The sequence below is a fragment of the Manacus candei genome, unplaced genomic scaffold, assembly GCF_025592945.1.
Source record: "Manacus candei isolate 608988 ecotype Guabito, Panama unplaced genomic scaffold, ASM2559294v1 h1tg000065l, whole genome shotgun sequence".
NCBI classification, from domain to species: domain Eukaryota; kingdom Metazoa; phylum Chordata; class Aves; order Passeriformes; family Pipridae; genus Manacus; species Manacus candei.
This window is the reverse complement of record NW_026138113.1, coordinates 6,918,403-6,945,011: the sequence shown is the minus strand read 5'-3', so window position 1 is coordinate 6,945,011 and position 26,609 is coordinate 6,918,403. Positions and strand designations below refer to the sequence as shown.

General features: G+C 41.4%; 2 protein-coding genes across 2 annotated transcripts in view; both read right to left on the bottom strand.

Annotated features, from left to right (window-relative positions):
• The window catches only part of LPCAT2 (lysophosphatidylcholine acyltransferase 2), a 31,801-nt gene extending 5,493 nt beyond the window's left edge, over positions 1-26,308 (bottom strand). Inside the window, exons 1-11 of the mRNA XM_051805880.1 lie at positions 26,030-26,308; positions 20,002-20,141; positions 18,820-19,037; positions 17,441-17,553; positions 15,005-15,065; positions 13,990-14,048; positions 12,756-12,790; positions 10,398-10,452; positions 7,038-7,120; positions 6,398-6,523; positions 5,117-5,270 (exon numbers count right to left, since the gene is read on the bottom strand). Of these exons, the coding sequence (XP_051661840.1) occupies positions 5,117-5,270; positions 6,398-6,523; positions 7,038-7,120; positions 10,398-10,452; positions 12,756-12,790; positions 13,990-14,048; positions 15,005-15,065; positions 17,441-17,553; positions 18,820-19,037; positions 20,002-20,141; positions 26,030-26,149 (1,164 nt within the window). The 5' untranslated portion in view covers positions 26,150-26,308. The remainder of the gene's footprint in view (positions 1-5,116; positions 5,271-6,397; positions 6,524-7,037; positions 7,121-10,397; positions 10,453-12,755; positions 12,791-13,989; positions 14,049-15,004; positions 15,066-17,440; positions 17,554-18,819; positions 19,038-20,001; positions 20,142-26,029) is intronic.
• CAPNS2 (calpain small subunit 2) lies at positions 977-5,105 on the bottom strand. Its single transcript, XM_051805921.1, has one exon. It carries the CDS (start codon positions 3,548-3,550, stop codon positions 2,801-2,803), a length of 750 nt encoding a protein of 249 aa, XP_051661881.1. The 5' UTR covers positions 3,551-5,105; the 3' UTR covers positions 977-2,800.
• Positions 26,309-26,609: the final 301 nt, after the last annotated feature.

Here is a 26,609-nt window from a genome sequence, read left to right as displayed (position 1 = left end):
TCTCTCATAAATGCCGTTTTATTTACAAATCTGCTGTCATTGTGGTGCAGAGCTGGACTTTAAGTATTTTGGCTACATTGTAGTTCTCAGAGATAACAGATCTAACTTTAAAGTGTAACATTACAAACATAAACTTTTAAAACAACTGAAGAAAGAGTGTAAATAATAATTGTTCAAAGTTCCATAGAATATTATTTTTGGAGAGTTTTGTAGAATGTATTCTTAGCAAAGGATTGTTTGATGTGACTAGAATATTTTTTTAAAATTTATTTTTAAAGTTAAGAATATGTATCACAGGAAAAGAACGGGGAAGTAAACTTTAACTAAAATAATCTAATTAAAAACAACTTCTGAAAGAAATTAGCACAGCTGTGGCTGCACATGGAAAAATGACAAGAAAAATGACAAAATAAGGGTTATATTATTTTCATTAAAGTGCTAAAACCCAATAATCAAAACTGAGTGCAGTTTGACGCATAGAACTCAGCCATTTTAGAAGGAAATAAAGTTACTACGCTTGCAAGATCATGTTGTGACTAGCTTTACTAAGCCCTAGGATGCTGGCTAACTCTCAAATGCTCTGGCATTTTGGTTAAGGAGAAATGATGGGGTTGTAGCTTGTAAAAAGGGATGGGAGTTGAACTGAAAATGCAGGAAAACCTTCAGTGCTTGTGGAACACCACAGCAAAAAAGCACTTGCAACTGTCTTTCTACACACATCTAGTAGCTGTGTTTGCAGCCTATGTACCCAATCATATGTTAAGGAAGCAACATGTTAGCTGAGCTCCAATTCTCTGAATGGCAAAGTGGAACATCAGAATTTAGGTATTTGTATTTATGTTACATAAAATAATCAAAACATAGAGTAACCTTAACAACTCTTGTTTCTTTTAAGCAAATTAGTTTCCTGCTACTCTTTTCACTATAGCATGCTATGGTAACTAGGATTTTGTTGTTGTGTTTTTATATAAGTAAATCTAAGAAAAACAAGAAAGTTGCATTGTCATAAGCATACTCCACTTAGATCTGCAACGAGGACTGCAAGACAGATACAGTACAAAGTACTACTGCATCAATACTTTTTTCTCTACTATGTAAGGCAACAGGAAAAATCAAGTGTGTACTGTGTGTGTGCCTGCCATTCATGGCAGGTAAATAAATTATTAGTAAATAAACCCTCAGTCACTTACAGGGTTACCACAGAGAAGCTAAAACTAACTGGACCATTTGGGGAGGAACTGCAGATGCAGCTCTTGTGTTCATATCCAGGTTCATCATGTAAGAGGCTATTGCTGTAACTTCCATATTTCCACCACCTGTTGCTACTTGCAAGTTCTAACCAGTCAGAAAGGGAAATTCTGAAACCAACCTGGTAGGATGGTGCTCACCTGGAGGTATCACACTTTACCTCGTGCTCACTTTTCTATTACTCAGAGCCCAAATGGCACTATGTGTTTTTCCACTGGATAACTGGGAGTGGGGTGAATGCCATTAGGAAGGAACTGACCTCTTTCATCACAGCTTGGGCCAATATCAATCTTTTTCTTTTACCCAGCTTGCTATTAAACAAAGTGCAGGAGGAAAAGAAGTCTGGGCAAAAATTGTAAGTTATTTTCTCCTAAGTTTCAAGTAAAAGGCTTCTCTAAGTAGACCAGGGAAGACATCATCAATCTGGAAAATACTATTTGCTAAGTGTAACTGCAAGATTTAGAAATCAAAGCGAAGGAAGTTTCCAAACAAAACCAAACCACATACTCCATTAACATGCAGATGCCCTGCAGGTTTTGTGTGGTGTTTCTCAGTGAGTCACCCCAGACAATTTTCATTTAAAGCAGCAGTGCCTGCTGAGAAATTTTCCTTGTGCAAGAGCTGTTTTGATCAACTGTGTAATCCTTAATTCAAAGAAATGTAACTTTGAGAGTTCATGTTATTCCATTTTTTTTTCTCAAAAGTTGACATCTTAGCCAGAACTACATAACAAGAAAGAGTGGGATGCTGTACCCTGATGAAATTTAACTTGGATAGCCAGAGGTTGATTTGGGCTAGCTGTCTGCTATGTCACTGCATCATTACAGCAAATTTCTCTAAATATAAATGTAGTACTTTAAGTTGTTTGCATTATAACTATAGCTTGAAGGAAAGACAGAAAAGACTAGTTTCTAGAATTGTAGGAAGGAGAAAATTGTTGTAAAAGTAGCCTCAGACAAGCTTTCAATTTTGCCCTGGCCAGCAGGTAGAACTGACAATACAACTCAGGTTTTGCTTCAGCAGCCAAGCATGAAAAGCAGCAGTAGGAAGGAAATTAAATGATTATGTAAATTCCCTGGTCATTACAGTTATTGCAGCTCTAATGTTTTTTCCTCGTTAGAAATAACTACATGACTCTACCACTGATTGCCTTCAGGCAAACAGACTTTTATTCAAGCTTAGTGACTGCTGACAAATCAGAACAGCAACATCAACACCAAATTTAGGAGCTTTTTATATAATAGTTATATTCATACACAAGCCACTTTACGTAAAGAAATAGCCAAGCTTTGATCCTTTCAATATATTCCCTCACTTTAAAAGTCCAGAGTTAGTTTTCTGAGACAGGCTTATGCCCAGATGACAACTTACACAAACCCTTCAGAAAAGCAGAGTAATGCATGCACAAGAGGAGTCACAACACTTGAAGCTGAGCCATCTGCCACTAGCTCCATCTGCCTTAGAACAAGGAAAAGACTACGGTTCTACAGCCCAGGATTGTAGCCTTCCCTGTGTATCTTCCAGACGAAGCTTGTTCTTCTCTGCTATGCCTTCAGGAATACATGGTCAGCTGCAGCCAGTCCTCAATGGTCACCTGGATCTGCCCACTTCCATCTCGGTCCAGGGACTTGAAGGTGCGGAACATGCCGTCCAGCCGCACCAGGCAGCTGATGAAGCTGTTGAAGTCCATGCTGCCGTCCTCGTCGGCGTATCTGCGCACGATCACCCGGAGGAGTTCTTCTTTCAGGTGGAACCCTGCAGCCTTCAAGGCGTTTGGCAGCTGAGCTCTCCCAAGAGTGCCTGACTGATCAGTGTCATACTGCTTGTACACACACTGCCATTTCTTGATGTTGTTCCACAGGTACTTAAACTCTTCAAAGCCCAGTTTGCCGTTTGTGTCACAGTCCATGACGGCTACCATGCTACGGCATGTGTCTAAGCTGAAGCCATCTGTCTTCAAGTCTTGATGTCTGGAAAGAACTTTGTTCAGGATGTTCCTCAGCTCTGTGGCACACACTTCCATATCATCTCCAGCCAGCTGGGCAAAAAGGCGACGGAACTGCCTGATCTCGTCGCTCTCATAAGCTTCCACATTTGTAAAGTGATTGCGAGGAGGTGGAGGTGGCTCTGGATTATACTGAGCTGCTGCTTCACTTATAAGATTGACAATACCTCCGACGAGTCCTCCAATATTCCCTCCGTGTCCACCCCCTCCTGTTAGGAGACCTCCAAGGCCACGTGCAAGGCTCCCTCCACGACCACTGCCACTTCCTCCGCTCAGCAAAGCTTTAGCAAGGAACATTGTGAAGATTTACTGAAGGGAGTCAGAGATCCAGGGCTTCTGTAACTCTCCGAAGCTGTATCGTGTCTGACTTGGGCGTGGGCAAAACACAGCTTATCTGCAGGCTTAGACTTCACCAGGTCTGTGCATGTCTCTGGCTGCCAGTTAGGTTTCGTTGGTTTCTGTCAGGTGATACACCTGTTTTTCTTCTTTTCTTCTTTGCATGGTTAGCTTTATATGATTTAAGGAATCATTTTAGAGAAAAGAATGATGAGGCTGAAAGCCACAGAGCGGAAGTCTCAAAATGCCTGTGCTCATACCTGAAGCAATTTGAAAGGAGTCCTGCAACATGAGCGTGACTGATCCTCAGGTACACTGATCTCCTTAAAGATGAATGCAGCCTTGCACCTGTCCTTGCAATCTTTCATCCCTTCAACTTTTTAGTGAATTGAGCCTTACTTTGTTAGTTCTAGTCACTGGTGCTGTTGTGCCACATAAGGAAAATGAAGGGAGTCTTCTTTGTTCTTATTCTGGTTGCCACACCACATTTCTGATGTATGTACTGTCCTTCAGGACTCCAACTGCAGGCTCAAAGGAGCCAATGGTCCAAGATGAGGAGGTAAGGATGATGAAAAGATGAGGACCCAGCTCTGCTAGAGCTTCAATGCACTCAGCAATTCAGGAAATACATTTGACTCTTCCCTATTTTAAAGCTTGTAAAAACTTTCTATCTGGAAAAATCCTGAAACGGTTTTAATGGGCATTTACAACACAATGACCTGCTAAGGACAGGTGTGCTGCTAAAGGTAACTTGATCAGCAAGAGTGATGCTGAGTTGGGAAAGCTGCTATGGTAAGAGAAAACCCCCAGTTCATAAGTGCTTGCAGGACAACATGCTGCTTGCACTGCAGCACATGCTGAGTGCCTAGAAGATGAATTCTGTGCCTGCTCTAGTCACTGATGCTTCTGGTATAGTCAGAAGGGCATCCACAGAGCAATTTTTGTCATCCTCAGAGAGAAGCAGAAAATGGGAGAGATTGGCACTGACCATGGGAGAAAGCCTAAATGATCACATTAATGCACGGGCCCCTTCATGGCTGCAGGAGGCCACAGGAGTTAGACTCTTTAGGCAAGAGGAGTCCCTCTGAACTCTAACAGCACCCTTCACAAATACAGCAGGAACACTAGTGTTCTATTTAACATTGTAGTTAGATTCACTCTGCCTTAAATTATCTACTTACAACTATATCAGTTAATTAAGCTGTCATAAGTACATAACTACACACATGAATATGTAAGCTCAAAATCTGGGCTAGGCAAAAAGAAATATTCAGCCACTACCAGCATGGAGATTATTGTCTGATACTGGTGCAGCAACTTGGTCCAAGAGATGGTTGCCATGTCCCAAGATACAAACTGACCACTGTTTTTACATCAAAACTTACGAAGGAAACTCTAAGAGTCACCTATCTTCCCTAAAGGAACTGTTAACCAAGAAGCATTTACTGGACATAGTGAATTAAATATCCTTTTGGGATGTGATTTCTAACAAAATATTGTCAACAAGTCAGTTAACCAGCTACTCACCCTGTCAAAGAGTAGAAACAGCTCTTTGAGGACATCTGTAACAGGCAGCTTCAAGTAGTCCGCGAACTCTTCAATTCCAATTCTTCCCCCTTTGGAAGCACTTGCAATAGCAGCAAAAGTATCCAACTGCTCCCTGACATGTTTCCATTTTAGGCTATGCAAACATGAGGGAGAGAAGATATTTCTATACAGCAGTTCTCGGACAGATGGAATTTCAGTAGGAGTGATCACAGTGTTCAAAGACAAAAGACTGCCAAACAGAGCATGTGTGCACTGCATCTCTAATGCTGTACTTCAGACTGGATATTTTATATTAAATCAGCAATTAAGGACTGATCCCCCTGGTTATTAATATTAAAAGCAGGCAGTTCTATGCTTGGATATGTCAGACTTCCATAGAGTAACTTCCCAAACCTAGAATCATCTGTTCAATTACCGGGCTACTCTAGCAGAGAGCTTTTCATTACCATAAATTCAGGCGTAGCATCACTTTGCAGCATCATGCTCTAGGGGGAGTATTTCCCTAAGAGGAAGCAGATCTCAGCTCTATTAGCAGACTCTCTACCCTAACACCAGCATCACAACAGCCTCAGAAGTATCTGGTCTCTGCAGAAATACACCACTGCACCTCAGTAAGAATGATTAGTATTGCCAAGTAACTCTCCCAAACAGTTTGACATTATTTATGATTTAGCACATAAATAGTAAGTCAAGATTCACTGCACTCATAATTCAGATTTGCCCACAGCCATGCCAGGTTATTTGATGGAGTTACTGTATGGTTATGTGGTTCAGCCCTCAAATTCCACTGTATCCAGTCAGAAAAAGTTGACATCACTAGTGACACATGGCTGCACAATACAACTAAGAGCAGTAAACCACTGGTTGAAACCTCAGGCTGGAGAGGGTTTTTACTTCCTGCCACATGCTGTCAGTGCCTCTCCACTAAAGCAATTTAAATTTGCATCAAGTGCTTCAAATAGGTACTGCTCTACCTTCCTCGCCCTCTGGTGAGATAATTCCATAAAAGATTAGAAAAATGTATTTTTCCTCTTGCTACATTGCCCACAAAAATTACTTGGGATTAATTCTTACTGGGATTTTTCTCATCTCTGATTGCCACGTAATTTATATATGTAAATGTATATATGTATGCATAAATACACAATATTACACAAGGCCAAGTCAGTTGTCAGGTAATTTATCCTTTTGTTGATACCTGCAGCACTGTAGTAATTATCTGCAGTAATTAGCTGCTACCAACAGCTAAACTTCCCTTACTTGAGTTTCTTGCTAATTTTGGTGAACTCCACCAGCCCAGCTTCCATGGGTAAAGTCAGCTGTCCTGCTGAAATCATCAGTCTGCAATCTTCAAAAGTGTGATCAGTGACTGGCACATTCAAAGCACTGAAACAAAATTCAGGAAAAAGAAAAATCAATTTCTTCAACGAAGATAACTTTTTGTCAACTGCTTCCCTTCTCTAACATGCAAAACAAATGATAATTCATTCTTTCACTGCTTCAAGTAGGACAAAGCAATACATCCTATTCTGTGTAACTGTGAAACCGAGTTATGGCAGTGTCATGATGTTTCACGATTTACGACCTTGTAAATGCAGCCCTGTAACCTTAAAGAACGAACCACCTACTTAGTCTTACCAAGCAAAAAGAGAGAAATTTATTCCAGTTTTCTATGAATTGAACATACTCTGTTTCAATGTAAGACAACCTCCCTTATGCTCCATGTAAAAACGATCAGGTTGTTCTAGTATAGAAATTTGACACCTTTTAGTGAAAATCTAGAGCAATTTCTACATATAGTACCTGGGCCTTGAATAAATGTCACTTTATGGCTAGGATATATATGGAATTTCTGGATATAAAGGAACAATTCTCAGAGATTTAACTGATGACTGCTTACGTTGCCATGGTTTGTCGGACTCTGTAGGCAAAAAGAATGGGATCGTTCTTTTCTTCCTCAGTAGGAACGTGAACAGGCAGAAACTGAAAGGGATGAGTTATCCAGTCAATTCAATAGTTCCCACTTTATTAGCAACATGAACAGTTTCTTATTATTGTTTGATGGGGGAAAAACAGGAGAAAAAAATTAGCCATGCAATGAAGGAACTGGGCGCTAGAGGTCTCAGCCGCCTTAGGAACAGCTCTGGCTCTTCCACCCTCACCACACAAATGAGATTTAGTCCAAAACTACCTCTAAGGGATTGGTAGGAGTTTCTTAAATATGAAAAATCAACCCCCCAGGGAAGTAAAGTATAATAAATGCATACTTTGTTAGAAGACTAAATGATGCACTGGTAAGAATGTGAGTTTGAAATTCTACCACTCCTTTTCAAAGATCTTTTGTAAGTGGTATTATATTGCAGAGTTACATACACTGCAATAGTGTATGTAAGAGTTTTAACGTTTTTAAATACACACTGCAGTCCCAACTCCTACCTGTTAATTGTATCTGTCAGCATGTGACTGATAAGTTTTCTGTACATTTTTCCTCCATGACAAAAACGTTAAGGAATCAGAGTTCTGAGTTGTAAGGAGCACATTAAATGGATATAATAGTGTAAAATTTCGGAACTCCAAGAAGAGAGTAAAAAATCCCAACCACTTCTCTCCTCCTACACCTAGAAAACACCCCAGATATCTAAGTAGCAACATGTTTACTGTTCAGGATTTATTCAATATTAATATGTAAGAAGTTCAAGTACCTTTTCACTAAATTATCCTATAGAGGAACTACTCTCTATTGCAGTGTGAACCAGAATCTGTTTGCTAAGCAGTGTGTGTGAAGGAGTATTTTGCTCTTTCTACTTCAGTCTAAAGTGTTTGCTCACAGCTCTGTTTACTGTGCCTCTTCTCAGCTATGGTTATCATTTATCTGAGTTCTGCTGCTCCCCACCCTGCAGTCTGACCCTGAATTCCTAGAATACAGCAATTCCAAAATTAGATGTTGCTCATGAATCACTGGAAGACACAACTGCCAATTATGTGTCAATATGTTTCTTCAGTTATATTGCAGCTGCTTGTGATGCACTAATATTGTGGTAACTGTCTCATATAAATGCAGGCCATCCTGAACAGCCTTTTAATGTTTGTTTTTAAGGAATGCTTCCTCTTCCTGATTAAAACCAGTAAGTTTATGGAATTGGTTATCTGTCAAATAGCCATAACAATTTTCTGTTTATACTTAAAAGTTGTCTCCCCTGTAAGGAAAGCAGGGCTCCTGCTGTTCACATGAATGCTTGAGATTTCATTCCTTCTGCAAGCAGTTGCCAGCTCTGTTCAAGCTCTGACACAGGTCCCTGCTTATCACAATTCTCCTTCAGAAGTCACATAACTCTTAAATTGTGAAGGCACAGGCACAATGTACAGACACAAAAAACTGTTGTCACTGGGTGAGATGAAGTCAACTCTAAGAAGTTTATGCAACTGTGGGTCATGGTCTTGAAAGTGGTCATTACATCACTTGAGGCTGAGGTCTTGCTCAGAGAGCAATGTAACTTTCTGGCAGGTTAAACACCACCTCCATCCCCTTCAGAAAACCCACCTACAATTATTCACAAAACCTGTTTGCCAGAAACCACAGCTGGGGAGGAAGAATTTTGCTTCTTGACGTCCTGTGGTGGCATGATCTCACACACACACCCAGTTGCTTATCTGCTGAGGAGTAGTAAGTAAACCTTCCCTGTCAAATCACAGTCCTGTAAGAAAAATTCCTCACAGCTCCTTCAGGAGCACAAATACTTCTCTGATCTGCTTTTGAACTAGTCTCTCTTGCTATAGAATTTGCTAAATGCTGCATCTTCTGCAGACCAAAAACTCACTGCCAGGTTCACTGCTTGATTTTCAATATCTACAGTTTGTTAGTTTGACTAAACATGCAAACACACACCCCTCTGGACTGCAGGAGTCCATCACTGCTTATGCACAGCAGGCAGGGGCAGTGCAAGACTGCTGGGAGTGGAGAAGCTACTTCCTCACAGCATGGGACAGCAACAGAAATGTGCACTCCTAAAAGGAGTAGCTGGATTCCCTCCTTCCCCAGGAAATCCTCCTTCTCCTTTTAGAAATTGAAAGACTTTTGCACTGATGCCAGGGAATCTGTTCCACTTTGGGGACACATGTTCTGTGAAAGCTGCAATTCTTTAAATGTTTCATTTTTTGGAACACGAAATTTATTTTCTAACAGACAAGTTTGAGTTCTGAAGTAGGGGAAAATGTAGCCCTTCCTTCTACTGGAAGGGCTACATTAACTATTTCTTGCTCCCACGTATATAAATTATGTTCTTCTGTACAAAATTATCAGGAGAATGATCTCCTTACTACAACTTCTAAAAATATGTGTCTATTGCACATATTATACAGTAACAAGATGCTCCCTTACAATGAATTTCATTTTTTCACAACACAGACTATATGGCTAATTGTTAGTAGTAACAACACTGCTTGTATTCACAAGGCTTTGGACAACTTTGCTGAATTCTGTGCTTTGCAAATAAACAGCAAAACCCATCAATTTCTCCCCTTCCTCAGGTCCCTAAACCAACTTAGTCCACACTGACAATCCTTTTGGTCTGGTAAGGAATGTGAAATACACACTTAACTGAGGTTTGAACAATTCACCTGGCTCCTCACTACTGTGTTTTGAATGTTGCCTCTCTGACAGGGAGCAGGTTGAGTGTGTGTGCCCATGTTATGAAGTGTGTGTGTTGTTTCAGTGGTCATTCATCTGCCATCCTGTGCTGTGCAGCAGATTTTAATGATCAAGGGAACTGGTTCATTATACAAGGCTCATACAAGTAGGTGAGTCCTTAAGTAAGCTCTTAGTTGAAGAAAACTGTAAGAGTTCAGTCTGGGAAGATGGTGAGGAAGACGAGGATACTTTGAAGGGATCAGAGAAATAAGAAGGTGGGGAAAAGAAGCTGTTACCTTTAACAGAATGTGCTCTAATTCTTAGTTTTAACATCTGTAAAATGCACGTGCTGATAATTAACAATGATTTTACAATGCTATAAAGACATTTCTGACAATTTTCTTTTACAAGCTCATCAGTTTCTAACAGAAAATAGAGTTTCTAACTCAACAGTTTCCAACATACACGTGGACAACAAATTAAATTTATTACCCCCTGTGATTCTTTTTCTTGTTTCTAAGATATTTGTTTATTGTTCACCAATGGTGACTAATAATGTGAATAATGCATTTATATTTAAGCAGAAATGCCCTGCTTGCTGCATCTTAGTACAAAAATATTTCCAGTTCTTACCTCAACTTCTACTCTTGTGAAGAGCTGACACATTGTCAGTAAGCACAGCACTTTACTGCAGGCAAAGAGGAAGAAAAACACATTTTACTTATTTACAACCAAAGCATTTGCATGTCAGTAGATGAAACTTTTTAAAGCACAGAAAAAGCAAAGCCAATATTGGGCAAGATTTTTAAGTACCTTGCAGCGAAGTCCCCTGAAAAGTTGTTTTTGACAATTTTTCTACAGGACTTCTGAATACACCTGCTGCTTGCTCACTGAGGGGGCAACTTGTTGTGGGCTGTCATGCACATTTACCATTCTGTACAGCTCCTTGGCCATGTCCTCTCTCTTTAAAGAGGTGAACACATACTGGATTTTAAGCTTTAAGAGCTTTGATTCTGAGAAGTAGCTTTAATTTATCTCTTATTCTCTCAGCTGCAAAATGGGACCAGTAACTTCCTTATGCGGAACTGAAGTAAGGATTTATTAGTATTTGCTAGTAATTTTGCAAATAACAGTAGTGTTTACACAGATGGGTTAATGAAGTGTCAGTATGTTTGGGGCCTTCAGTGCTTTTAGAAAAAGTCACAAATTTTAGCATCAACAGGTAGAGTAGGGGGAGGAAGAAACTGCTAAAGCACATAATCATTCTACTTCTGAGTTGTTCTTTTCACTATGATTTTTAAGCAGAAATTCATATTTGCTCCTTACTTTCCATCAGGTACATTATAACAGAAAAACTTCAAGCAGTTTTCTGTTCTTTTTTTGGACAAAAAAAAAAGGATAAGAATCCTTTCAACCTTCTGCAGGAATCCATTCGTAATGCTTGATTTTCTAACACATAAGATCAGGTATTCCTCCCAGTAAGGCCCAAAAGTAAGAAAGAAGTAGTAAGTGAAAGCAGAACTGGGTCAGCAGGTTTTTGAGAAGGAGACTGGTACTGTCCCATCCTGGCTGCAACATCCAGGAAGTTTTACAAAGAGTGTGACAGTTCTGCATTTTGTGATCTGCAGGTTTGTAGGGGGGGGTGTTCTTCTCCTTGCTCCAGTTATTTTTGTTAAGAATCTCTAGATTCTTCTCCATCCACCCATTCCCCTCCCATGGGTTTGCCAAGCAGTTCCTTTCATCTTCTCACAGGTTTCAATTTGAGCCTTCACCATCCAGCCCCCAGGCTTAGAGCATTCCTCAGTTCTGAGTGACTGGGCAGCCTCCTCCCTCCCACAGGAATACCTCGGACTACATTTTTCCTTCACCCATTCCTACACCATCTCTCATAGCTGAAGACACAGCTCCATTTAAACTTCCAGTGTAAATCCTTTATAAAGGAAATCTGTAGTATGTCCTGTATTTGCAGTGTTCATTACTCTCAGTATGCTGATAAATATAACAGCAGTAATAATAACAGCAAAAGATTCTTGGGAAACTGAAATGAACATTTTCATCGTGTCCATTCTGGAAGTGTGCAGCTGTTAGGATTAACTAATGATAGCTTAAAAGGTGCTTGTGGTCTACTCCACTAGTTCAGACATGTTTCAGAATTAGTTGCCTTAAAAATGTTACTCACTTAGTAAATCAGTACTACTGTACTTAGATATATTACATATTCCACATGAAAATTTGGTATATGGATACTGCAAATGCACATTTGAATGAATGTTTGTAAGGTGAAAAGTAATTCCCAAACATATTTTCAGTACAGTTGTGAAGTTTTTTTAATACTTTAGTAGTTTTTTAGCATATTAGAAGGCCACCTGTGTTGAGAAATAAACACAGATCCACTGCCTGATTTATTAAAGTATTTTTCATTATTTGAATGTCAAATAATATACACAGAGCCTTTTCACTGAGATCTTAAAACAATTGCTTTTCTTGTCAAAAATAAAAGTCTGAAGAGGAATCCTTGATGTTTCAATGGGGAATTATGGGGAAAATGAATACTTATTTTGCCCATCTTCATTTACTCTCATATGACAGCAAATGATATGGAGGAATGAATAAACTGAAATAACATTTATTTTTTCTTGTTTGTATACCATATAGGAATCTGTAAGCACCTATGGGTTTTGATGACTATGAGTGTTTCCCAAAGAAAAAAAAGAATTTAAATCTTTTGCTCCAGTGTAACATGCAAAACAGGAGAAAATTAGAAAAAAAAGGTTGTCAGAGCAGGAAATAATGCTTTCCTTTGCAAACCCTTTCCCTGGCCATTCAGATATGAAACCTACTGCATGAGAGCATTATCCCCAAGTATTTCCCCCTCATAAAAACAGGTCTAGAAGAACATGTGTCTCAGCTCAGCAGAATCTGTTTGGCAGAATGTTTAGGAACAGGAGCAAAAATTCTGTATGTAATTTTCAATAGGATTAAGAAACTTACAATGAATAGCCCTGCCATGTCCAGGTCACAGTATCCTAAGGAAAAAACAAAACACAGAAATGTATGACAGAACCAGATGCAAGTTAGAGAGCAGATAAGTTACAATTTAAAACAGGTACCAGTTTAGTAAAAGCGGATGATGGTTTCATAGTCCTGTAGTGAAAATAAATACAGGTGTTATGGCAAATAGGATTCCTTGCTTTAAAAAATTGGAAATAAGCATGGCAGACTTTTATCAACAATTGGGAATAACGTTTACACAGTTACTTAGATATTGTAAATCATTCACTCTGATCCAAACAGCAGAAAGTGGGAAACAAAAACACTGGTAAGACTTTTTAAGTGAGCTTCACCAGTCCCTTTAGAAAGGCACCCTCATTAATATGTCTGATTTAGGTTTTAAGGACATTTCTGCATAATCTATCATGCTTTTTCTTTGCTTTTTTTGCTTTCCTTTTTTTTTCTCACTCTATTACTTTTATACATAATTTTTACAATATATACTGTCAGAACCTTAAATCCTATCAGTGAATGTGGTACCAATCCCCTCGAGTGGTTTACTTTTGAAATTCATTTGTAAAAGTATTATACAAAGGAATTTTCATAACTAACAATAACAGCAATTATGTTTTTAATCCTAAAAAACATTATGAATTAAAAGTTTGGTCTTTTCTGGATTGGTTGGATGACCAGATAATTAAAAAAAAGTTAAAAAGGTCCCAGACTTACACATGTCAGTGAAGCAGAGCCACACAAGGACTGCTGCATGAAAAGAAAATCTGCAAAGCTGCCCTCCTGAGGTACCTGAAGGAAGGGTGTTGGATGTTCAGGGATCAGCTTTGTTCTTGTTCAGAAACTTTGAAAGTCCCTTTGCAGTAAGACTATCTTGAGCTTAAACAAAAAGGATGACTAGTAGGGAAATTGTGTCCATTTTAGACCGCGAAGTACAGACTCTGTGGCACTGCAGGAAGTTTCTAACTCCTGCTGCAATACTTTCCTGCCTTCCCTCTCCCTTCAGCTGAGAAGCCCAGCAGTAAGTGGTTCACACTCAGAACAGCAACTACACCATGGGGACACTTGGGAAGCCTGGCTGCTTTCAGGAGCTCTTCAATGCTAAAGCTCAGGACAATACATTCTTAGTGACAATGCAAAACATTTATCGTGTAAAGTACCATGTAAGTCAGGATTTTGACTTCTGTATTACTGGTTAGTGACAGAAGAATGTTCTGCTTACCAGCTTGTTGGGGTATCGGAGTAACACAGGTTGTACAGGGACTCGTGAAACAAAGGCACCTGCAGCCACAAATTAGAACTGATTGTTATGACTGAGCTTAATGCAGCAATTGAGAGTCTCAAGTGGTTCATTTTAGACCTAGTATCTAGCAGAAGACATTTTTAAAAAGGCAAGGAGAATGAGAAGTATTATTATTCTTGTTTGGGTTTTTTTGTTGTTGGTTGGTTTGATTTTTTGTTTGTTTATTTGTTTTTAGATCAGCTAAAGACTTTTAGACTAGCAAGGTGTCAGGACAGAAAAGGGTTAGGCTCCATTTCAAGGAGAAAGCTGCCTAAGATTCCTGGATTGCTCAAAGTAATTTTCTGTGTATTATCTCCCCATTGACTGGCATTCATTTCAAAGGATTAGATGCTCACAAGGCTGTTGAGCATTTCCTGACTCCTTCTCTGTTCTGTTATGTTCATAAGTGACAGGGATCTGAGCACACAGCAGTGGTTTGTAACTTTGCTACCTAAACAGTTAAGAAAGGAGAGCAACATGGCTCTAACTGTGCAGCACAACAATCTAGTGATCACTGATGCTATTTTTAACACCTTCCTATGTTAAAAATCTATTGTCCTGGCTCACTGAGCACTAGGAAAAGACATTTCATAACCTGATTGCATGGCAAAATTTACAGGAATCTAAGATTGCACAACTGTAAGCTGAGTTCATACATTCATTTCATAATAATCACAGTTACCTTTATGAGTAAATAAATTAGATGAAAACTGTACCCATGAAAAACCCCAACCAACTAATTATATATGTCATAGATATTTTGCATCCTATACAAATCAGAAAAGTAAGCTGTCTAGTATAAAAGAGGGGGTTTAGTGCTACTGAAACTTTAATAATGTAAGGGATTACTATAGTGCTGTTGTGGATGATGTACCTGCAGAAGTACATCCTTACTACAACTACAAACTAATAATCACAGATTATTTTCCAACAACAATGTGACAAAATATCTCACCTTGTTTAAATGTGATCAGGCAAGATCGGTTTGTGCAGGTGCCTTCTGGGAAAATCAGTATCTTGGATTTAAAGAGAGAGAAATATATATATATATACATCCACATATTTCATGAAAAGATTACACTTTAGCTTCTGTTATGCACAGGCTGACTTTATGCAAGCTCTGTGACCTGTTGTACTGTATCACAAGAATATCATCACTGTTTCAAAAGGAAATGAACAAATAAATGAAGGATGCTCACAATATTATTAACCTGGCCCATCTTAATTTGAAAAAAAATGCTTTATAGGAGAGGGGAATGGCCTTTGTCGTACAAAAGACTTTAAGTGTTTCACTTGAAATTTTAGTGTTGGTAATGATAGGAGAATTGCTCCTCTCCTGCTGCCAGCAGCTCCTTATATAACTGGGCTGACAGGAAGTGCATGAGGTACTTGAGCATTTACAGGCACAGATGCCATCAACACCAGTGAGATTCCAGCTGGGATGAGATGTCAGCTTGAGCAGCAGCAAAAGGCACAGACAGCATGTGTGTCTGTGAGGCAGAGCTCTGGAGGCATCACACCCCACAGCAGCCTCTGAACCTGAATGACTCACACACTCCAATACCCAGAAGGTTTCTGAACTAGTGCACACGAGGTGCACTGTGAGCTGCAGTGGGACACACTGAACCCAGTCCCCTGTGGAATATGGGAAAGCTTTGTATTTCTCATATCACCACAGGATCATGAGCAGCATTCCAAAACACCTCAGGACAAAAACTGGTCTGGATTGAGAGTGTTCAAGGTGTGCTTCCAATTCAGTCCAAATGAACAGGTCAAGGCTAGATGAGAAAGGGCCTCAGTAGGTCACACCCAAGAGACACAGACTGTTCTAAGGTTATGACAGAGGCAGCTGCACACACTGATTTACAATTAGTCCTCTAGAGATTCTGTCATCAGAAATCATTCACTGGGGCTATGGACACAAACATAGGTATGATTCTGCTTAGCCTATGTCCTAATCCCCAGAAAACAGGTTAGTGACTGATCAAAGAGTAAGTAATCGTTCCCTCCTTCCTCTTTGTTGTGGTACAGGGTTGGAGAAGCCCTAATCAGAACCTCATGCTATTAATAAGGGTGCCTAGCCTTTTGTGTTTGGGTTTTAAGAGGAGGGAAGAGGGAATCCAGCTGCTCTTTCTTTTCTATCATGCTAAGAGAATGCAGCCCAGGCACGCTGAAGATGGTATGACAGACATCATCTTGTGGTCACGTTTCTCAAGAAAAAGAGAAAAAAAAAGAATAGGAGGAAGGTGTGGCCAGGGCACAGGACTAGGAATTACCCAGTGACACCCTCAGTTGTACTGCTGACTCTGTCCTGGAGATTCCCAGATTACTTGACTCATGGGCTATTTATGCCATAATATATATGTAGGTTTTATCCCAAGTGCAGCACTGGTGTGGAGCCCATTTCCCTTTCCTCCCCATTCTGCTTTCAGCAAAGATTAGGTCTACCAGGGCATTCATCCATAACAGTTTAGCAAATCTTAAGCATCAGTGTAGTTTGTAAGCACAGTATTAAAAAAAAAAAAAAGTCTTCTTAGCTTTGACATGTGAATATTTAAAATCCTCCATATAACTGACAAATTGAAAAAGATAATGGAGGCTCAAACAGTATTTACAGCAGCTTAGAAAAATGCATTTATGAGTCAAATTAATGTAGCCAAAATGCTAAAAAGCTTTTTGTAAGGTGTTTATGAAGTGTCTAAACAATGCCATTACAAAAAAAAACTGGCAAGTGTTGGTCTTCCCTACTTGAATGGTCTCTGTTTCTGGAGACTGTTCAGAAAGTAGAGCAGCAGACAGCAGGTCTAGCTGTCACAGAGATACCTGCTACTGACATCTATTATTTTCACTTGCATCTTTTACTTTTCTTCAAAAGCCGTTCAGTGGAACAACAGTGAAGGAAAAGTTAACATTTCTTACTTAGTCATTTAGGAGGTATCCAGCTATGACTAAAGACACCTTGTGACTTTAGCTACTGAACCAGTCACTTTCAGTTTTTATTTTAAGGAAGTTAACCCTCAAGAAATCAAGAACTAATTCAAAACACAGAGCATGACTTTATACACAAATATGCAGAGGATATCTTTGGAGAAAGGCCTTGTGTCAATGACTATATTTTTTCAGCAGCTTGGCATGACAGTGTATTTGTAGGTTTAGAGCATTATTAACCTAAAGAGCAAACTGAGCTCCACCTCAGCTATTCTCTATGTGAAGAATGCTGTTTTGAGCTCTCTGTGCTGGAGCTTGGACAGTCTGGGTTACCCATTTCACCAACTGCTCGTCCCCTGACTGTTGTGAGCACAGCTTTCCAACCTGGCTTCTCCCCCGTGAGTTGCCTTCAGAATACTGACTCACATCCACCAAGGCAGGTCACCTGCTGTTTATTTATTACCTGTGGCCACTGGCCCCTGGATAATGCCCGTTTAGTTATCTCAGCAACCGTGTTCTTCCGGGAATCAGGGTCTTGACGAGAAACTGCTACAGGCTGAAGGGAACTCAAAATTGCTGGGAAAGAGATAAAAAATATGTGTCTCAAACTGGTGTTTAGAAAACACATGGGTTCAAGGCTTCCTTGTAGCAAAAACTTGTACTAGGAGACAGACTCCACATAAACAACTTTTAGACTAAACTGATAAGAGTATTATTATTCTCCTCCTTCTGTAAAATGGGAAGTAAGACACAGAAGACACAGCTACACTGCCAGCTGAGGAGCTTTACAGTAATTATAAACATCTGAAATTCAGCCAAACACATTCTAATAATATTGCTGTTATTTTTCACTGAGCATTTCCACACAATTCTAAGAGAGGGACCTGACAGGGTCTCTACTCATGGGCCACACTCAGGCCTAACTCATGCAGACTGCACCCAACAAGTAGTTTGAGCCTTCCATTTTCAGTTACATAGTATGCACAACTTCTGTGTTAATTATAGAAAAAAAACCCCTCATTTAATCAGCAGTCTGCATCATAATGAGTGGATCTACTAAAATGTGATGAGACCTGATGAAGAATTATTTTCTATGTCCCAGTCCTGTGCTTTTAAGCTAAAATCCATATATTATCTGTTAGCTAATTTTTTACAAAGACACTTTGCTATGTTGCCTGCTGAGTTTAGTTCTGGGTTACTGTATAGCCAGCAGGAAGTCTACAGCTGATTCCAGCAATAATGCAAACAGAGATTCTTTTTGTGCCAAAAGGAGGAGAAAATAATAGGAGCATGAGTCATCTGATCTTTTCCATTCTCTGCATTTCCTTTTTGAGTAACTCCTCTCTTCTTCCTTCCTGGTCTTGCTCCCATTAAAAAAATCCATAACAGTGCCTGCAAGTTTAAACTTATAAATGTGGTATTTTCCAGACTGCTGTAGTTTGGGTCTATTTTTGAAATAACCTTCACCAATTTGTGTTCTACATTTATGGGCCACACTGTTAAAAGACAGCAGTCAAAAATTTCTTGAGCTACCTACTGGGAGAACTAAAGAGAAAGCTTCTAGCCTGAGCAGTTGTAAAACATGCTTTCAGTATAAAGCCAAGTTTAAAGTGATATTAGATTTCATACCTGAAAAGAAACAGCACACTTCTAGACACATTTACCAATTCAGAAAGATAACATCACAGGAATTTCACTGGAAATAATTTGTCAGTATCTTTGGAATCTAAGGACTTTAAAGTCTGCCTCTAAATCACTTTAAGAGGTTAAATTTTTGGCCCAGTGTCAAGTTGCTGACTTGTAACTTTTTTGTTTTGCTTTGTTTTTTTCATAAATACTTACTGCCAAATACTGGAGTGGACAGGTTCTCTGCTCTAGACACTATTGATGGCATTCCAGTTAGGGCACAAACAATGGCATCAAAAAAGCTTGAATGAGGAGCTGCAACGAAGATTGGGGCTTCTGGGAGACTTGCTACTTTCCCTTTTACTTTAACCTGGAAACCCATTATGAAGAAGGCGGTTCGAGTTAGGCCTGACAGGGTTGTCCGGATCATCCTCCTTGTAAACAGAAACACAAAAATATCATCCATCTTACACTCAGTATTTCTTCTGTACTTTAAAAGAAAAGCCCATAACAGATTTCATAGTTCTAACCAGCACTGGGGCCTGACACAGGGCAGCAGGAAATGTAGGGCTAAAGGGGAAGTAGGGAAGGGAACATCACCTTTTCCTGATGAAACACAAGGCAACGTGCAGCACCTTGTGAAATCCTCCTCCCAGGTACACTATTTTTCTTGCCATACATATCATTGCAGCATAACATTATTGTGAGGGGAGTAATTAGCAGATTCAGTGGGGTTTTTTTGTAAGAACTTAGGTAACTGATATGGTTCTTTTACCAACCATTTTAAACACGTAAGATTAAATGACAGTGTTCCCTTACTGGAACATGTTCCCACCACAAGGGACATGTTCCTTTCATGGGACTCTCTGTAATCTCTTGGACTTGTAAGAATTCATTTCCTGTGTCTCCTCCTCCTCCTGCAGCTACAATGCACTGTAGCTAAAAGAGAACTTCATTACTCTGAGGTCATAAGCTGAGTGACTGAAACCCAGAACCCACAGAAGCAGCTGTAAAATACCACTTCAAGGGCAATGCAGCTAGCAGAGGAGCTGTCAAAGCTAATTTTGTCATAGCAGAAATTACAAAAGCTACACAGAAACTCAACCTACATAATGTTACCAAATACTTTTCTTAATGAGTTTATTTTCTCAAATATTTCTATTAGTATTACTAGTAAAATAAGTTCTGGCTTACAAACAGCCTATAAAGATTTTAATACAAATCTCTTTTTAGCCTCAGGACAACTGAAAATCTACCTATTTAAAAAGCTCCACTATTGTTGTAAAATACACTCATTAAAAAGCTGCTTCATCTAAACGGGTAAAACTGAGATGTCATTGAGGAATCCTCTTTAATCAAAAGAAGGAGTGAGAGGGAAGAATGCTTTAGACCTTTTACCTTCTCCATCCTTTCAGTGGCACAGATCCTCTTCCACGCTGACAGAACATTGCAATTGATGCAAACAGCCAGGCTAGCAGTAAAATGAATGTGATGCATGTGGCACGGAGGGGTAACAAAATAATCCCCAGCAGAACACTCTGGAAAAGGAGAGGGGAAAAATCTTAAGAAATGGTATCAGCAGGAATGACACTATTTTCTGTGTAGTTACTTTATAAGGACTTTAAAATACTGACATTATTGCTACGTGATTCAGTAAGGAAAGCATCAAAGACTAAAGGTTCTTATGGGAAGTAATTTCTGGTATTTCATTTTCACTTTTGAGTTCCCATTTCAGGTAGAACTGGAATACCTGAGTATTTAGGTTTTTGGCTTGGATGTTGTTAAACACAAAGGGTAAACAACATTTGTTGGCTCTAGTTTATGTTTGGTCTCAGTCTGCAGCACACAACCAGCTTGGATGAGCCTGCCCAGCTGACACATATCTCCACTCCAGAGTCTTCTGCCACTAGCTGCCTGTCTAGAAGCCAAGTGGGATTGTTAAGATGACTAAATTGTACTCTTGCCCTTTCAAATGACAAATCTCATGTTGAGTCACAATATTGCTGAAAGTGATCCTCACTACTGCTTCTGGGAGCTGTGCACACACAACACATCATTTCCCCTAGCTGGGACTTAAGCAAAATGGAGTTTTCAGCTGCCCTGGTTGCAAATAATCCTCAAATATCATACTCAGCACCTCTCAAAGGAATTTTTAGCTTGCATTTTTTCATGCACAGCTCCAGAAAACAGGTGTACTGGCACAATGTTGCACCACAGGCAGCTTTGGTGCAGGCAGAAATTCTTAATTGTTTTATCCCAGCACGTTAGGTTAGAAACTATATCCTGAAGGTTGGCTTTTATGGTGCAACACATCACTGTGCAGATTGAGCAAGCCCAGGTCTCTGGGAGGCAGGTGAGCTGTGTTAGCAGGTGCAAGTCTTAGCTGAGCATTCCTGGTAAACCAGTAAAGGGTTCAACTCCCTTTGGCACCTAATCCAGCTCAGCTCCCACTCACTGATGAGGACCAGCTCATGTGCAAACATATGCACAAAACAATACATACCCAAGCAGAACTGTAATAGTGATTTTTTTTTTAAATTTATTTGGGCTATGTTTCTAAAAGTCCCCCAAAACTTGCATGAGAGTGTATCACTGGTCACAGACTGACAGCTCTACCATTTCAGATATGTGGGAGAAGTTACTGAAGGAGAGTTATGTGAGTTTAACTTCTGCTTGTGAGCTTATGATTTTTTATGCTTTACTATTTTTTAAGAAAGTCTACAACTGAACAACAGTGTTACTTTCTCAAAATCAGACTTTCTAGTCAGCTCTTTAACAATGGCCTCTTACTCGAGAGAAAAAGCAAGGTTTTTAATAAGTCAGTTTTACAAAACATTTTGCAACTTCCTAGAGTTGTGATTAATAAGCAACACATTGGATTTTAATTTACATATTTTCTTTAAAAAGGAACAAGTGTTTGTAGTATTTTTGGAGAATAAGCATCTTAGTGTATTATTTATCCAAGTCCTTGATTTAGTCAGTTGCTTCCAATTTTCCTTTCACCAGCATGATCCTTTCCCTCCCCACCAAATCCCTTCCACCTTCATGTAACATCCTCTTATTGTCCTCTTGTCAATATTCAGGAGAGGCTTTGCCATCTGGCTCTAAACCCTCTGACATGGATGAGGATTAAAATGAATTTAGGCCCTTGGGACTCAGTTCTGTAACAACAGACCAAACAAGACAGGGGGTACATGTGGATAAGCATGTGAAGCAGGTACACTTTATGTTCTGCAAGCACTGCCATATCATGTGTTTCCAGGAGAGATCTGAACACTCAGGTGTGGTTATTTCCTTCTTTTATATAACAGTTGTATATAGGTAGCTATGGAATTTTAACCATAGCTTAATGGACAAGAGGAAAAGGACTGCTCTGGATCATGAAATGGGTTTGATAGCTGGGCACAACAGATGTGACCCTGGAGATCTATTGCTCCCACTTGCTCTGGTGCCAGTTGTGGTGAATCTGAAAAAGTCAGGTAGGAAGTTAAACCAACCAAGACTCCTTGCTTCCCCCCCAAAATTAGATGTGCCTTTTTTTCTCTACATGCATCTTCCTGTACTATGATCTATAGTCCCAGTTCAACATTTCAGCTGCATTCAGTTATCCAAAATGGGCAACATAAGCATAAATCTGTGTGTTTTGAATTAAAGTAATTTTTTTCTTTATGGAAAAAAGAATATATATGCACTGAACTACAATGAAAAATAAAGGATGCAATAGCAAAAGCAAAACAATTCCTTCCTCAAAACTTTAATAAATTCATTAATCTATTTCAGGCAGATGCACAGGTGGTACTGATTTGCTGATGCAAGCTATTGGCTTTCTAGGTCAGTGAAATGAGGCAGAGTTGGTTTCTGCTTCATCAGCTACAGACTAGGGTAAGAAAAGGACAGAAAAGAGAAAGGTCAAGGTAGGCTAGAAAAGAGAAAGCATAGGAAAAAAACATACAAAAGAAAATACAGAGTTTAGTAACTACTAAGTAGGATCGGAGCCACTCCAGTTTCTGTGTACAGTAATCACAAAGAGAAAAATTCTGAGTCATTCAAAGAACCTCTTCCTGCATATTGAATCACCTGTGTACTTTCTGTTTACTGTGTCTGCAGTAACTGCATATCCTGTCACTGCAATTCTTGCAGACAGTCCTGGCAGCCCAGGTCCCACTCCCATAGCTGACTAACCCTTGATCAATACATGGGATTATGCTGTCACTGATGGCAGGAACCTGGGAAGGGGAAAAGCAGGTCTACCAGAAAGCCACAGAATTCAGTTTGAAATTCAGCTGCTGTCAAGTTGCCTAGGAAGCAGCAGCAGAGCAGGTTGGGGACCAGAACAAAGCCCAACTCCAACTGAACTCCTCTGACATCTGTGGTCATATGGACAGTCCCCCACTGCAGCATATGCAGAGCTAGGCAGGGTCTTCTGTGAGTGCCCAGAGGATGTCACAGCTCTCAGGCAGTCTAGCTGCTTGCTTCCAAGCATGGGGTTAAAAATACTGCTTTTAGGATGCTGGTTGTGCCATTACATAGTTGCAGAAATCCACTGAGCATCTCTTAGAATAAAGTGGAATCCAGTAATGACTTAACTAGAATTTGTGCTTTGCAGTCGCAGTTCAGAAGTTAGGATGGCACATGAACAATCAGGATGAACAGAACTAAAACTAAAAACCAGAAAAAAATCTCAATGATGAATTGCAGCCAACTTCAGTCAGAGGATGGAGACCAGAAGTCTTTGAACAACTGTTTTAAGATCTTGTTTGGCACATGTAGATGTTTAGCACAGCAAAACTGATCTTTGCTTTGCATATTCCAAAGAATGGCAGAAGTCTCATTGGTTGGTAAACTATCAGCAGTTCAGGGACTGGCAAGAAATTGTAAAATATTCTCACTCCACTTTTCAGTCTGGCTACAACCTGTTCGTACATTTGAAGCTGAATGAAATGCAAACAGCTAGCCTGTCTCACGTTCAAGCACTGTTCCTCAGCCACACAACAGCCTTCACACTGAACGAGTTCACCAATGTATGGAAATCCTGTTTTGGGGTCCCATAGAGGGTTTTGAAATGGTATGTTTTCATTGGTATATGTTAAAGGAATAGTATAGAACAGGGAGGATATAACAAAACTGTCCTTTAACATGCAAGAATGGAGAAACACTACACTTGACATAAATGGAAAGAGAAGGGACACTTCCCTTTTTCGGAATTTATAGTAACACTCTCTGGTAAAGCCCTGATTCCCAGCTGGTCTGACTGACACTGCTGGGCAATAGAGGAGCAGACAGGACAAAGCAGTCAGTAGGAAGTATCCCAGTCTTTATGACTGTAGGGGGGAAAGAACAGAAGGGAGCAACCCACAACATGAGAAGGTTCTCTGTCTTGTGATTTTCTGCTTTGCAATTCTGGGACTACTACAGTTTTGCTCCTAAGCTCACTAGCACCAGGCCCTGACCCGGCCAGGTTCTTTTCCTTCCAGGTGCATTATGGAGCTCCATATGGAATGCATTTTGCTTGAAGACATAATTATATTTTTCAACCCTACCTCCTGAAGGAAAAAAGTAGAATATATTTATTACAGCTAAAACGGTAATTGTAGCTTAAAAATGCAAGCTTTCGAAAGTAGTCTGTGCATCCTCTAGAAAGAACAGCCAGTATGGAAAGCTGTCCATGTCTGGAACCTCATTAAGAAACTGGTTTCCTTACCTCAGGGTTCATGCCTAAAGCTACTGATTCAGATGCACTTGAAGTGTGTTCCAGGCTGCTAGTAAAACATAGGGGATAAAAGGATTTGAAATTGTTTTCCAGGTTTCTCACATTTCCTCCACCCAGTTACCTTCAGGGCAAACATTGTTTATAACTTGAAGAGCTATATGAAACATAAAATATTTAGTTGTACATCAGCCTCAGATATTTACAAGGATCAGCAGAAAATGCTGCAATTCCACTTACATGTTGATGTCCTCATTGTCCTCACTGATATGTCAGTTTATGTTTGGTTCATCAGCTAATTTTTAGAGTCTGTTTTTAAAAATTAAAGCCCAGGAATACTTTTTGCTTTCTTAATTGCATGAGTATCCTTTAAGTCTTGTGTGTGCTTGTACACAAGCCATACTGGGACAGCATTCAGGTCAGATCGCCCAGTGATGCCAGTCAGTAACCCAGTGGAATTTGTGGACCCTTTTTTGTTGTACAATATATGTATGGAACCAACCTCCCCAACCCCAAATCAGCCTAAAGAAAGCTAAGCATCTGAAACAGGACGACTGAAAAAAAGTTACTTTCTATTTTAGCTTTTCATATCAGAGAGAAGTTATCATCTTTATTCTAGAGCTGAAGCACCTGATGTGATGGATTGATGGACAGTATTTCATTCTTGAAACAGGACTCCTGTTTTCTCTAGGAATGATGTGTTATTGGCAACGACTGTGCAAATATTTTCAAAAGCTTGTTGTAAATCTTGTGCCAAAAGTTTTAAGTCAATCAGCCTCTGAGTGTGTGTGTCGAGCAAGCATTCAGTTTGTAGACTCTGGAGAGTGCTGGCTTGAAGAACTTAATTTCAAAAAACAGTGACTTTTTTTAAAAAAGTGCATCTTCGACCCTTTACAAAACTTCTTCATGTATGTGCTCTCTATCTCTAGACTAGATCAGGAAGCAAACTAGAGGGGAAGGAAGTATTCTTAGTCGCTGTCTGCTCGCGGCCAAGCCAGGAGCGGTAGATGTGTGACAGTGTCGGGGTTGCTGCCCTTCCCTGCGGGCTCGGGGGTCGCGGCGGCGCCGGGCCCCGGCAGCGGGACTTTCAAACCGCGACCGCTCACACGGCCGCGTCCTCCCCTCGCAAGGGCGGCTCTGTACAGCGGACAGTGGCCCCCACCCCGTGGAGTGACCTGCACCCCGTGGAGTGACCTCCACCCCGCACCGGGGACAGCCCCGCGATGGGTCGGAGCGCGGAACGCGCCGCTGGTTTAGAGCCGCGCCCGGGCAGCACTGCCGGGGGTGACAGCACGGCCAGGAGTGCGGGCACGGCCGGGAGTGACAGCACTGCCGGTGTTCCGGGCACGGCCGGGGGTGCCAGCACTGCCGGGGGTGACAGCACTCCCGGGGGTGCCGGCACTGCCGGTGTTGCGGGCACTGCCGAGGCTGACAGCACTGCCGGGGGTGACAGCACTGCCGGGGGTGACAGCACTGCCGGTGTTCCGGGCACGGCCGGGGGTGACAGCACTGCCGGGGGTGCCAGCACTCCCGGGGGTGACAGCACTGCCGGGGGTGCCAGCACTGCCGGTGTTCCGGGCACTGCCGAGGCTGACAGCACCGCCGGAGGTGCCGTGCCCGCCCCGCCCGCCGCGCTCCGTTCGCTCAGATGCGCATCCCAGCCCCGGGCAGTCCCGGCCCGGCCCCGGAGGCCCTTCCCGCCCGCGCCGCCAGCCTTACCCGCAGCTTGTCGCCGGCGCCGAGGCGGCCCGGGTGCACGAAGGGGTTGGGGACGGTGGGCGGGCCGAAGCTCTGCTGCCTGGGCAGCGGCAGCACCCGCGGCGCCATCTCCGCCGCCATCCCGGGCGGCTGCGCATGAGCCGCCGGCGGCGCCCGGGGCCGGCCCTGCCCACGGGCCGCGGGAGCCCCGCCTCGGGCAGGTGAGCCCGGGCGGGCCGGGACCGGCTGCTCTGCGGGACCGAGGGGCACCCTCGGCTCAGGCGGGGCTGCCCGGCGATCTCTGCCCGCCCCCTGCCCCTGCCCGAGCCCGGTGTGCGGTGCGGTGTCGCTCGGGGATGTTCATAAACACTGGGATCTACGCGAGAGAGGAGAGGGGCGAGCGCAGTCACGGCGCGGGACAGACAGAGGTCGTTTCTAGGAGAATGGTGCATTTCCAGCACTGCATAGGGCTGGTACAGAGATTGTGGTCCGGAGTAGCTGAGGGCTGTAGATCCGCTGCAGCCGTGCCCTTGCCATCTCTTGCCGCACGCCTGCCCTTAGGGCTGCCACACGAGCAGCCTCTGCAGGGCTCGCAGTGCCA